Below are 13,443 nucleotides of genomic sequence, written 5' to 3' on the forward strand. Positions count from 1 at the left end.
GGACACAGCTCCTCTCTCTCTCTTTTCAGTCAGCCTCCCTCGCCTAAAGATCTGCGTCTGCAGAACCTTTCCATGCCGCCTCCTTCATATCAACACCTTCAAACCTAAAGCAAACACGTCTAGCTCGCTCCCCTGCTCACGACCGCAGGAATACACAAGGTGAAGGGGGAATCAAAATCCTAGTAAAAAAAATCCTTTTCATGCATGAAGCCCAATCACACAACACCCGCTTTAATGTCCAAGTACAGGTTTAATACAGCTATGTTGTCATATTTACAGTGTCCTCTATCAGACGGAAAGATCCAAAGAATGAATGAAAGTGTTAATGTCTGTAAAGAATGGGATATTTGAGTAAAAATATAACATCTCAAAAGTCAAACAGTGGAGATTAACGGACAAAGATCCATCTGTCCTCTCGTCTTTATTTTTTAAACTGTTGGTAGTTTTGGTCCTGTCATCACTTTCCTCCCTCACCTCTACCTGTGGACTCAGCGGCACTTGCAGGATTTGACGACCATGTTGGAGAGTTGCTCAACACGAGGTGTGCGGCCTATAAAGTACATGATGGTGAGGGGCTCCAGGTCCTGAGGAACGCAGCAGGGCGAGGCGGAGGCCTCAGGGTTCAGCTTGTTGTACAGCGGCAGGATCTGCCCAGGGAAGAGAAATAAAGGGGAGTTAATCAGATTGTTCAGCTAAAGAAAAGGTCTATTACTTTGAATAATATGGCATAGTTAGGGCAGATTTAGTCATTTTGCCTGTAGCCGAGACGTAATGTTTCTAAACCCTCAAAGCATTTATTGTCACATTTAAACATAAGGTTTACAGAAATCCTTGATACCTACAGCAATCAATATATGCCGTCACTTATTTTAGATTATTTAAAGTTTAGCTAGTTCTAATTTGCACAGCAACTGATGTATACTCGAGTCAACCATATTCCTAACTTTGAAAATGTAACAGTTATATATCTATCTCCTCTTAGAATAGATGTATCGTAAGACATACTTTCCGTCTGAAATATACTTACAATGTCTGACTTTTTATCATGAAGCAGATTTAGTTTCATTAACAACACCAAATTATATTTTTGTTAACCTTGATAGTTGTGCATTGAGTGTGAATAGTTGATATTCATACAGAATTAAGACTTGTTTTAAAGAATGCTGTGTAGGTATGCTTATCACTGTCAAAGTGTAACCATTGGCACTGTTGTATAATTTAACCACTGTCTGTCAAGGTGCTTCTTTAATTGTCTGGCATTTGTTGTCAGGAGTATGAATTCTTATGGCAACAAACTCTAGAGCAAAACAATTTTGAAAAACCCTACAAATATATTTCACAAAGAAGAAAGTAAGAGTGTGTGAGTCTGCAGGCAGAGTGTTTGGAGTCGATACGTTCAGTTGCTGGCTGCTGTGAGGTGACAAAACATTTATGACGCTGGGGTTAACCAGTCCACAAACTGTGGTGTTAAGCCGCCACAAACAATGCACATAAAGCTAATTTAAAGCCAAACATCACCCGCATTTTAAAGTTTCTGTACATTGAAGATTGTCGGGAGGTTGATTGGCTTTTGGTCCAAACCAGAGAGTTTTACTGGAGACACGGAAGAGTTACTTTAGTCATTGAAGTTCCCTTTGTTTGTGCACGACGAACCATCTATTTATGTAGTGTGGCTATTTCCTGTCACCCTTCAAATTAAAAGGAATCTTAGGATTGCAACACATATAATATAGAAAAGAGCAGTTTTGACTTAGTTTGACTTTACTTAAAAACGTTAACTTCTTATTCTGAATGGTCACTCTGTTCCACTGAGGCCTTAATTTGATGCTCCATAGTTGTCAATGGACAGAAATTCATTTTGATCTCAACTGCACATCTGTAAACGTTTTCTTATTGCATCTCGCACAATAACGACACTCTCGTGGTAACAAAATCTGTCCACAGACACACACAGACCCCCCCCCCCGTGCACAGACAACAGGCTATCTTTGAATCAATATCAACTTTTGTCTGCATCTTGCACGGTATGTCGCAGTGACAAAATAAGTCCATCTGTGCGTGTAGGTGTCTCATGGAGCAGATTTTTCCATGATGACACACAATCAAACTCACAAGCTGAAAACAATACCAGGGTCAATGTTGCAGCTGGTAACAAATATACAAAGCTAAACCCTCCGCCCTGTTCATTACAGAAAGAGGAGCTCACCATATTATAGTGGTTGTTGGCACTCCAGATGTAAGGACAGTTGCCGGAACAGAAGTTGGCTTTGTAGCCTTTGGGCTCATGGATCCACTTCCAGTTTAGGTCCCGCCTGAAGTCGATGTAGAGCGAGCGCAGACAGCAGCCCTGCTCAGAGCCACTGAGACACAACACACACACAGAAATATTTCAACTGCCATAGTGCTTTTCCTCGGTCAGGGGCAAGGGCCCAAAGTTGGGTCATGGGAATATGACAACGGGTCTGCATTGAAGCAGCAGCCATCAGAAGGTAATAACTACATGAAGCTGCCAGAATTTTCTCCTGCAGCGTGAGGTAGTCTAAATAAAACCCTGCAAGCCTGCTGGCCTACAGTGTAAACACAGGGTCAATATTGTTAGTTTTGTCACACAATAGTCTGCGAAGTTTGAGGTCAGGAGAAAAAAAATCCACCGCCCACCACAACTAGATTTCACCATTTTGAAACTACATGTCAGTGAGTCACACACATAAGCTGGTCAGCGGCCTACCGGGAGCAGGTTGTGGTCTCTGCGGCGGCCGCCCTCTTCTTGCGGTTCTTCTTGGCCGGGTTGTCCACTCTGTCGCTGGGCAGCACGGTAAGGATGAGGTGCGGTGTCTTGGTGCTGAAGTCTCCCTGACCTTTAACGTTACCGGGCTTTCTTATCTGACGGAGCTGCTCGTCATCCACACCTACGGAGAGCAGAGTCACGGTTAATACAGCAGCTGATATTAATGTTATTTTATAGGTGGTAGTAAATAAATGCTGTTTAAACACATTGACCAAAAACAGAACAATACTTTGCAGAGTGCCATTCTGGTTGATAATGAGATGACCTTTGATAGAAATACAGATACACTGAGTAAGAAAAGCCAGAGGACTCATCAGTCTAAGAAAGCTAGCCAAGTTCCAGTCTTAACCTTTTCATTTATTTTGCTGGTATGCATCACTGACAGGGCATTGACTAAAGTCAGCAGCAGAATTATTGGAGCAGAAGAATCTACCTGAACTGTACAAACAGTTGTTAAAGAAGGCATGCATTATATCTGACAGCACACACCCCCTCACACAACCACCAGCCAAAACTAACAGATATAAATCCTGGTTCGTTCCTCCGGCTGTTTCCCTTCTATAAAACGGGTAGCATCTGCACAGCTCCACCCAGGACTGGTTTCTTACTCTTTTTACTTATATAGTACATTTTGTACATCATGTGTTCACCCCTTACTCTCACATGTATTATTTATTTGTTATATGTTTCTGATACTCGACTATATTATTAGTGTGTGTTTGTGAATGCATGTCTGAAACAGCAATGAGAGCAAGCCTGTTTCTGATTTCATGTTTTTTTTCACCAAATGGTAAAAAAAACTGACTTGGCTCTGCTGGGTGTAAATCCTGAGGAAAGTACCATCATTTGGGGTCTAAATGAAGCAACACAGACAGTCTGAAATTGAACAGTTTCACAGTGTGTGGAAGAACAGGCTCCTCATTATTCCTGAACGATAGTGTGCAAGTGCATCATGAATCATTTCAGAGGCGCCTTGCAGAAAAGACTGCACTTAATGTTGAAGTTTTACGACCTGCAGGATTATTTGGGTGCTGATCAATCTCATTTGAGTGCTTTTTAATGCCCTTAAAAAGTTATTTACAACCACCCTATTCAATTTCTCATCTCTATGACCATTCAAATAAAACTGGGTTTAAGTTTAAGAAACCCTTAGGCATATTGTGATTCCAGTGGGCTGAGAGAAAGCTAGATACTGTGATGTGAGATGGTAGCAAAATCCCAGGTAAATTCAGAGACAATTGTACAGTGTACTTTATGAAGCCTGTGCATATGCCTGTACTCGTCTGGAAAAATGAGCTAAGGAGAACACATTTTGATCAGAAGGATAAAGGCTGAGTTTAAAACAAAAAAATTGTCCCCCAAAACTGCTTGCACTAGGACACTTGGATAACCACAGGCAGAAAGATTATATAAACCAACCCAAGATTTAACTTCAGTTTTTTAGTTCATAACATTTTGACAGATGACACGTTGGCTGTTATGTTTGTTTATTTACTTGTTTTTGTATTCTGGTTAGCTCAGCATCTTTACATGTGGCCCAAACTCAACTAATGTCCACATCCACAAACAACCAAATCTCCAAAAACTTCCGGAAAGTCTCAAATCATACGGATCTCTGTCAATCACGTGAAACACTTATTATTATTATTATTGTATGTATGTGTTTATTGATAAGGGACAAGAACAACAACAGGTAAAGCAGTATCTGATGTACTTTGTATGGATAAGGCTTTTTTAAAAAAAATCAACAGCAGTCCTGTGATTGGCATTGGTAGTTCAAGTAATCACTGATGATAAATCCTAGCATATAAACACACACTGTTTGTTAATCCAAGCCTTATAAAGTTGCTCTTTTAATCCACTCTGCACATAAGTACCAAGACTTGGCTGAAATCATAAGCAGGTAAAAAGACAAGTGCGACCAACCTGCAAAGAGAGCCTCCAGCTCCTCACTCTTGTTTGGAACGATGTTGTTGGTGGACGGCACAAAGGTGCAGCACGGACAGTGCACGCCCAACTTCAGGCCGAGATTATTCTCTGATCAGTAAGAAGGACAAATGACCTCACAGATGAACTTCACTACCACTGTTTTATTTTATACATCTATACACATTGTATCAATCTTATATGTGGAGGAAGTGCTGAGACGAACCTGGATTTGAAATCCAGTCCTTGATGGTTTCGGTGACGTCCACCGACATCCAGGCTCCTTTCACCTTCGGCTGAACTGTGCGGGAGTCGATATAACGCTGAGTAGAGGTGCTCTCCTCATCTGCCTTCAACAGCTGAGACAAAACACACACACACACCCCCACACACACCCCCACACACCCCCCCCCCCACACACACACACACACACACACACACACACACACACACACACACACACACACACACACACACACACACACACACACACACACACACACACACACACAGTTATAATAGGAAGGTGGAAATGACTAACCTTACAAGAAATGTAAAATGATATAGGGGCCTTTTTTGGCCTAGGCAGAGAAAATGACCTTTCTAGTTATCCTCCAATGTGACACCATTTTATCTTTATTTTTGGATGGTGAGCTTATTAATTTGACTGCATTATGTGAACGATGATGATGATGTTCATCTGTCAGTTTTATTTGTTTATTAATGTAAGAATCATCAAAAAAGTCAATAAAAGAATACATAGCATCCAAACTGTCTGGGTCTGATATTTCTAGACGTGTTAGTTGGATGTGCTGAAGTATAAGCAATAAACTGGTGAAATGCTGATACCTGGTAGATCTCCACTCTCTGCTCCGAAGCCCGGGCCTGCGGGTTGGGAGCTCTGAAGATCCTGAACTCGGCCTTCGTCAGCGTGCTGTTAGTCAGATCCACTCCACTGACGTCAAAGTTGACCTCTCTGTAATGTGGGTTGGGGGCTGATGGCTGTACCGCGTCTGGATGGAAAAAAACAAGGAAAGGATGACTAATGACCCAACAACATCTCCTGCCCTCTCTGACAATGTTATATTTATAGTGTTGGTTAAAAGCACTGTCGGGCTGATGCATTGTCTCGGACATAATTGATGCTGATGAGTGTCTCACAACTAAATTACAGGTTTGGGTGCAGCGCGTAAATGCGTCTGGTCTTATGTTTAATATATGGACGATTGTTGTGCTCCTGGATTTTTCTGTGTGAAACTACACAGATGTGTAATTATGCAATGTAGTATCCAGTACCATTAATCTTAAAATCTACGAAATGAGGTTCTACAACTTCAAGTTTAGTTTCTATTTGCTGCTGGCTGTTCGTCACTATAGAGAAGTAGATGCCTTGCTCATCTACTGTAGCTGTTTTTGGGAGGTTCCTTCACGGTATCTACTGTTGTTTACACCAAGGTTGTTTTGTCTGTCTTTGTTTGTCAAATCCTTTTATATTTTGAATTATGTAATACCTTTTGGAACATGTAATAGCTTTCCTGGTTTTAAAGAATTAATTACAGTGGTATCATTTTCTGAACTTAACAGACAAACTACAATATCTTCGTTTCATCGATATTGAGGTATTTATGAATGTTGTGTACTTAGTCTAAATATGCGATACATTGATTTATATCTGCAGTTCTAAAAGATAATGTGTAGATAAAAACTAAATGGATTGCTGCTACTATGTATTTCATTGACTGCATATTGGATATAATTTAAACAAATCTAAGCAGAAAAAACCCTCTTTAGCCTAGTTGTGTTTTGAGCAGGCTATGAACAGATAAAGGTCAACAGATGTTTATGTTTAATGGATAGTATTTTGTTGTCAGATAGTCTGAAGTTTTTCTTGTATCACAGCAGCTCCATTTGCAACATCAAGAACTCATATTATTTAGAGGGGTATGAAATTAAAAAGTTGGGAATCAATTTGTAATCTAAAACATTAGCAGTTTTGGACCCCATCAGTGACCCATAAGGACCCCGGACCACAGATTGGGAACCTCACAGATAAACTCACTTGTGTTGGTGCGTGGGGGCAGCATGTCAATCCGCTGAACCTCTTTGGCGTAATAATCCTCCTCGCTGCTCTCGCGGTCGCACGCGGATTCGGCCATCCGCGCACGCTCCTTCAGCAGCTCCCGCGTGCTGTTGTAGAGCAGCACGACCTCCGCGGGCACGGACCCGGAGGGTGGGTCCTCGTCGTCTTTGTCCGGCGGGCTGCGGATGCGCAGCTTGCTGAGGATCTGCCCGCGCACTGCCTCGATGCGCCGCGACTTCTGCGCGTCCAGGTTGATGGAGTGGCACGTGTTGAAGCCCTCCACGAGCAGCACACCGGAGAACCGGAGCAGCAGCAGCAGCAGCGCGAGGCGGAGCAGCCACATGGTCCGGGGGGAGATGGAGCTGAGACAGTGGAGGTCACTGTAAAGGTCACTGGGGGAGACTAATGTCACTAAAACGAGTCCCAAAAATCAGGGGTGAAAAAATATGTTCGTAAAGTGGTTTAATCCGGAACCAATACCTCAACTACTACTAAATTACTGGAATAAAATAAAGTCAAAGTCAAAACCACTTTCTGTGAAATAGGAGAAACACAGATTTACTTATTTTAACTTAATTGTATAGGTGTCCATACATGCTCCTACTTAATTTAACAACAGACACATAAAGATGCATTATTCTATACACTTAAATTATTTAATTTGAAGGAAATAAACAGATCCGTAAAATAACTGCTTCCACAAGCCAAAAAATATCACTCTACAACCAAATCCCTACTGCAAAAACCTCAAATATAGTGACCGGAGGTTTGGCAGACGCTTAAATTCCAATCTCGTGTGCTCAATAGCTTCGGTGATGTCTCGTGCCTGTGTTGCAGATATTAAATTACAGTCAAACCGTTCAGTTTAGTTTTATCCGTCTTCGTTTTCCGTCGTCCATCATCGGATGATTGAACAGCTTTCAGGAGAAAAGACTCATCACAGGAGCTCAGCCCATGTCCCAAATCCTCCAAGAAAAACCTGAGTTGCTCACTTCATCTGGAGAGGAACAGCTCGCAGGCTCTCACCTCCCAAAGACCCCTCTCTGGAGCAAAAAACTGGCCCATACCCACTTCTAGAAACTGTACTTACAGCTTTTAAAAAACACCAATGAGGTCCTCTCATTCCGCGTTATATGTAAACAGAGGGCAGCCTGCACTGAACCGTAGGAAGGAAAAGTTGATTTATGATGGAAAAAACTTGGTGGCCCCGTTAATCCCCCTCATATAAACATCAAAACACAGAAAAAGTTAGACGTCATGAAAAGCAATGACGCAGAAAAAAGCCTGTATAAGGAGTCCTTGTGCTGTGGATAAAAAAGTAAACTTTACGGTGAATTTCAGATCCCCGGTCTAAATACACTCCAGCCTGAAATCACTCAGACCTGCTGCATGATGTGACTCCATTATTCTCTGTGAGAAACGCTCAGACAGAGGGATGAGGAGGCGGAGGAGGGAGGGACTGGATGTGAGAGAGGTGGTGGTGGTGGGGCGGGTTGCCACCAAAGTAAAGCAAGTGTGTGATTATGTAGGCAAGAGCCATCTTTCTCTCTCTCTCTCTCTCTCTCTCACACACACACACACACACACACACACACACACACACACACACACACACACACACACACACACACACACACACACACACACACACACACACACACACACACACACACACACACACACACACACACACACACACAGAGCAATTTCTTCTCCCCACAAAAATGCTTGCTCCACCCTCCCTCAGCAGGTAAACATCCCCTGTGGACAAATCAGACTTGAAGGAATAGTTTGATATTTTGGGAAATATGCTCATTCACTTTCATATGGAGTGAGAGAAGATTTATATCAGTGCATTAAATAAGAAGCTAGCCCAGAGCCAGCTGTCAGCAGTTTTTCCACACAGAAGCCAGAGGGCCAAGAAGCATATTTCCCTAAATGTAAATCCTTAACTTCAAAGAGAAGATGGGAAAATGTGTTGGTCCATGCCAAAGATTTCAAAACGCAGCTTAAGGAAGAATCTCTGCGATTTGCAGCTTACACTCACTCATACTATAGCTTTAAAGCTTATCCTAATTTTATTAAATCCTTCCACAGCCCATCCCTTTTTTTATCTTTATCTTTTCCAGCTTATGATCTAAGACCCTTTCTTTCCTCTCTGTTCCTCTTTCGGTCTCATTGTTAATTACAGCTCAGAACTTGGAGAGGACTGTTAATCTGTCAGGGGTGGTTTTTATTGCTGCTCTGCTGCCATCCCATTATACCATTATTATAGTTGCGGGTGCAGGCCTATAATTGCTGTAAGTAGAAGGAAAAGGTAGGACAGACTCAAGCTGCCTCCAGGCTTTTGGTCAGGGCAAACCCACCCACCCCCGCATCATCGTCTGCTCTGGCAACGTTTCTAAAAGTGATAACACCGCCTGCAAACAAAAAGACTCCTGTTCCAACCTGACTGCTGCACCGTCTCCCAGAAACGATTGAAAATACATTTAATATGTCTGTGGACACTCTTTCAGTATTCATGAAAATACCAGACACACCGTGGGGCATCGCAGATCACTGGAGCCCGCCCAGGTGTGTGTGTGCTGCAATGTGAGGCATAGAAGGAAAAAAAACAGAAAGACTTCCTCAAAAACAACTTCTAGCCCGCCTGCTTTTTTCTGCTTCTTTTCCTCAAAGCCAAATATAGACAGGCCACTGCCACGTCATCTGGCCCTCAGCACTTTCCTGAGAGGGTGAGATGGGGTTCAGAGCCTGCCTCTCGCTCAGGGAGCCTCATATATTTTAGCATGTCTGTAATATACGTGAATCCAAATTTTTCTACAAAAACCTTAAACAATTTTGGCTAGTCGTGGAAATCAGGACAGTTTTATTGAAAAAAAGGAAAGGACAAACCCAAACAGTTACAAAAATAAATACAGATAAAACCACTGGAGGTTTGTCTCAGGAAACGATTTCCATCTGGTCAAATCTTTTTCCTCCATTGGCAGCTTCAGACGCCTAAATGTCATAACAGCAATCAACCAAACAGTGGGGCCTGTTTTCTCAAGGCGTCAACTTCGGTACAACTTCTCCTCTATGAATGCACAAAAAAATATAGTGACAGCTCGGGGTGAGGCTGTGTTTGAGTCTAAACTTCGTCCTCGTTCAGCAGCATGTTGGGGATTCCTCTGGAGATCGGGAACTCTCGTCCGGATTCAGGGCACCGCAGACAGCCCTCGATCACCTCCACCTGCACACACGCACACACACACACGGGAGGTAAGCGATTGACTCTAGATTAAGACACCCCGATCTGTTGTAGCTATCGCTGTAGTCTGGCCCAAACCTTTCAGTTCCAATAAAGAGACCCTATTCTGCTTTTTGGTTTTCCCTTTCCTGTAGTGTGTTATAAAAGACCTGCACTCCAGGTTTCATAATAATGTTAAAGTCAGACAGGACAGGGGACATTAAATATCAACACTCTTTCCCCAGAATACTGACTCCACCTTTAATAGGCTATAGTTAAGCTGAGGTACCCAGACTTTTAGAAGCACCTTTTAGCATTCAGCATAACATGAAATCAGTGAGGCCACTACCTGACTCTTAATTATCCATATTTCGATCTTATTATTAGCATTATGTAGTTTGTGATCACAGTAGTATGTGAGAGTTAGGTAGCTTTATTTTATTTTTTAGAGGCATGAGGTCTTGTTTGTCTAGTGCCATACAGTCTTGTAAATGGCTTCACACCTTTCCAACCATCTGCAGGTGGCAGGGAGGAACCAAGAAATAGAGCAAGCACATAGAAAAGGAAGTAAAAAGAACAAGACATAAATAAAAAAACATGCCCATGAAGGACTGGAAAAACATATTTGAAAAAAATGTTTTGGTGACCTTTTATGAGGCAGGAAAAGCTTTTCAAAGCACATTTTTTAAACCGCAACGATTTACACAATGGGTTTTGTTGAAAAACAACTTTTTTCAACAGTTTGGGCAAGCCGCTTTCCTGCTTCAACATGACAAGGCACAAAGCCAGGACCACACTGAAATCCATGTCTGAGTGTTGATTAACTCATTAACATCACACCTCAGAGAAGGTGAGAAGAAGAACTGGAACCAGAGGTGGACTTCACAGATGCTCACGTGGCTGAATGGAAGAAAATCTCTGCACCAAGGATCCAAAATCATGTAGAAAAACCTCTGCAGAGTCGTGGAGGCTGTCATGGCAGCACAAAGCGGCAATAATAAAGCTGATTGAGAGGAGGAGCAGGCTTCACACTAATCACAGGGCTGACCGTGCAATCTTCGGCTCCTCCATCACAATCAGTTTCAGAGTGTTCAAACGAGAGGCAGAGTATGAAGCACTGTGTGCCTTAACATGGGTCGTTTGGGGCCTGTGTTTGATCGCAACATAAATGGCCTCTTAAACAAGGCACTGGACAGAAACAACCACATGAAAGCTCTGCTGCTAATTGCTATTGCCAGTAATAGAAACAGGAAGTGAAGTGCCAACTCTACTCTTCCTATGTTACTGTGAGAGTTCTTTGGTCTTCAGCACGAATCCCATAATGTGTTGATGATTTGTTAACTGTTTTTGGTTAAACAAGAGAAGGAAATAAACAATTCTCTTTCCTTACTTTTGAAAATGGGTTCAGGCTAATAAAAATGTGCTTTGTTAAAAAATATTTAAACAACTTTTTAATTTAAACATTTTTCCCCCAAAAAAGATCTTTGTATCCGTGGAGATAAATATACTTAATAATTGTTGATTCATATATTTTGACTATTAAGTAGTCATACAGTGTTTTTTTTTTTTAAAATGCCAAACATTCTCATGCTGCAAATCCTCTAATGTGAACTTTCCTCTGTATCATATCATTTTTAACTAAATATCTTGTGTTTTGAAATGTTGGTCGGACAAAAAAGACAACTGATGATGTCTACAAATCCTTATTTACTACACGAAAAGTGGCCTAGATCTTAAACCTCCAGGTGCATCTTGTTTTGACACACTCTAGTGATATGTACCATTACTGTTTCTTACCTCTAAAAGCACTCTGTGTACTTTCTTCAGAAACTCTTCGTTGTTCTCATACTCTGGTACCAGCTCCCCCGGCAGGTCTTGCCGTTGCCCCAACTTAAGAGGGAAAGAAACAAGTGTTACAACCAGGCAGTGGTAAATACAATAGTGTTAAATATACTCCGATTACTGGTTAACAAACACAATAAAAACATTGATAGTATATCCAAGACTCTGGTATACTATGTTAACCCTTCCTTCATCTTCATCAACCCTGGCTGTTGATGCAGTTCTCCAAATCTACATCCACCAATCTACAATCTTATAAAATAACTACAATGTGAGATTTCTTTCTCATTTTATTTGAAGTTTCCAATAAATCAAATCTATACTAATAGATAATGAATCAGTTACATCGGTAAATTACACAATGATTGATGGACTTTTCCTGATCAATGAATATATTTTCTTAAATAGAGATACTTATCAGCTTATAAGCTTTTGCTTTGTCTCTCTGTAGTGCACTTGGGCATTCATGTTTTAATGTATGTGAGGTATTACAATAAAAGACAGTCTGGCGCAGTGGGAGTTACCTCATCTGCAGCCTGAACCAGAGCGCTCCACTCCAGCTTGGGGATCATCCGGCTGACAAACTGAGGGTTGAAATCCACTTCATTCACCTTCACCTCTGTAGCCTGCCCAAAGACAACATCAGATGGAGAAAAAAAACACATTACAAGTGTGGACATTTAGGTACTCGCACACATTACACACGCTTGTTCAAAATCCCTTCCTCTGCCATTTACTACCTTCTATTATTGACATAGAAAAACCTGATACATTACTCTACAGGGCCAGTTAACTAATATGAGATTTCCCATACATTATTTTCCAAAAATGTAAAACAGGTACAGTTTATTGTCACACCGGTGTAACATACACATGTTTTTGAGGGCAGTAAAATTAATATTTTACTTTGAGAGTTCAGAAACTCAAACTAAATGGCTGAGGATAAATATTAAGGACTTTTTAGCCAAAGTGTGGGTGGTGTTATTGTATTTAGTTATGTTTCTGTTAACATGGTTTGCATAGATTAGTACCTATTGTGTATTATTACAATAATGATAATAAATATTATAATAATAATAAAGCTTTGGGTGGAATCTAGATTGAGTTCTAATCTGCTATAGTTATCTGTTTATTTCTGTTTCTAAAGAAGTTCCGTTTATATAATGAAGCTAACCTTTAGTTAGCTGATTATTAAACGTCACAATTCGAACAACAATCAAACAGACAGTTTAATGACACAGTATCAGTAGCGTTAATCTAAATCATAAACACAGCAGGGCATCATAAGACTGATGTTTTCAATCAGTAGTGTTAGCATTAGCCACTTAGCTAGCCGGGTGCTGTCAGTTTACCTTGATGAGCAACGGGTATCCTTTAGTCACTCCCTTCACGTGGGATGTCAACATGTTGTGCGTGAGTAGCTTCATGTTCACAAACAGCTGTCAATAATTCAAATGAATGGAAAACAAAGGTTTTTTTTAAGTTTATCGTCTACGTTTAGAATAATCACGCTGCAGGGTTTACATGTGGACCGGAAGTAGTGTTGTTGCAGCGCTGAAAACATTCCCCGACATCCCC

General features: G+C 41.3%; 2 protein-coding genes across 2 annotated transcripts; both read right to left on the reverse strand.

Annotated features, from left to right (window-relative positions):
- Positions 1–230: 230 nt before the first annotated feature.
- On the reverse strand, positions 231–8,188 carry tgfb5 (transforming growth factor, beta 5). The gene is made up of 7 exons (XM_063876542.1): positions 6,774–8,188; positions 5,564–5,727; positions 4,941–5,073; positions 4,715–4,825; positions 2,729–2,909; positions 2,207–2,360; positions 231–647 (listed from the first exon to the last, which is right to left on the reverse strand). Exons 1-7 carry the CDS (start codon positions 7,135–7,137, stop codon positions 489–491), a joined length of 1,266 nt encoding a protein of 421 aa, XP_063732612.1. The 5' UTR covers positions 7,138–8,188; the 3' UTR covers positions 231–488.
- Positions 8,189–9,643: 1,455 nt separating this feature from the next.
- trmt112 (tRNA methyltransferase activator subunit 11-2) lies at positions 9,644–13,430 on the reverse strand. The gene is made up of 4 exons (XM_063875905.1): positions 13,218–13,430; positions 12,390–12,491; positions 11,821–11,913; positions 9,644–10,026 (listed from the first exon to the last, which is right to left on the reverse strand). Exons 1-4 carry the CDS (start codon positions 13,290–13,292, stop codon positions 9,925–9,927), a joined length of 372 nt encoding a protein of 123 aa, XP_063731975.1. The 5' UTR covers positions 13,293–13,430; the 3' UTR covers positions 9,644–9,924.
- Positions 13,431–13,443: the final 13 nt, after the last annotated feature.

The sequence above is a fragment of the Eleginops maclovinus genome, chromosome 23, assembly GCF_036324505.1.
Source record: "Eleginops maclovinus isolate JMC-PN-2008 ecotype Puerto Natales chromosome 23, JC_Emac_rtc_rv5, whole genome shotgun sequence".
Classification (NCBI taxonomy): Eukaryota; Metazoa; Chordata; class Actinopteri; order Perciformes; family Eleginopidae; genus Eleginops; species Eleginops maclovinus.

Bases quoted from the DNA above. Each gene is read 5' to 3' on its own strand.
- tgfb5 (XM_063876542.1), bottom strand. From the start codon at position 7,137: ATGTGGCTGCTCCGCCTCGCGCTGCTGCTGCTGCTGCTCCGGTTCTCC. The intron at 2,910-4,714 runs GTTGGTCGCACT...TGCTCTCCGTAG, and splicing joins GCTGGAGGCTCTCTTTGCAG to GTGTGGATGACGAGCAGCTC. The intron at 648-2,206 runs GTGAGCTCCTCT...TTCCCTGGGCAG, and splicing joins CCAACAACCACTATAATATG to ATCCTGCCGCTGTACAACAA.
- trmt112 (XM_063875905.1), bottom strand. From the start codon at position 13,292: ATGAAGCTACTCACGCACAACATGTTGACATCCCACGTGAAGGGAGTG. The intron at 12,492-13,217 runs GTAAACTGACAG...GTCTTTGGGCAG, and splicing joins GATACCCGTTGCTCATCAAG to GCTACAGAGGTGAAGGTGAA. The intron at 10,027-11,820 runs GTAAGAAACAGT...GCGTGTGTGCAG, and splicing joins TACACAGAGTGCTTTTAGAG to GTGGAGGTGATCGAGGGCTG.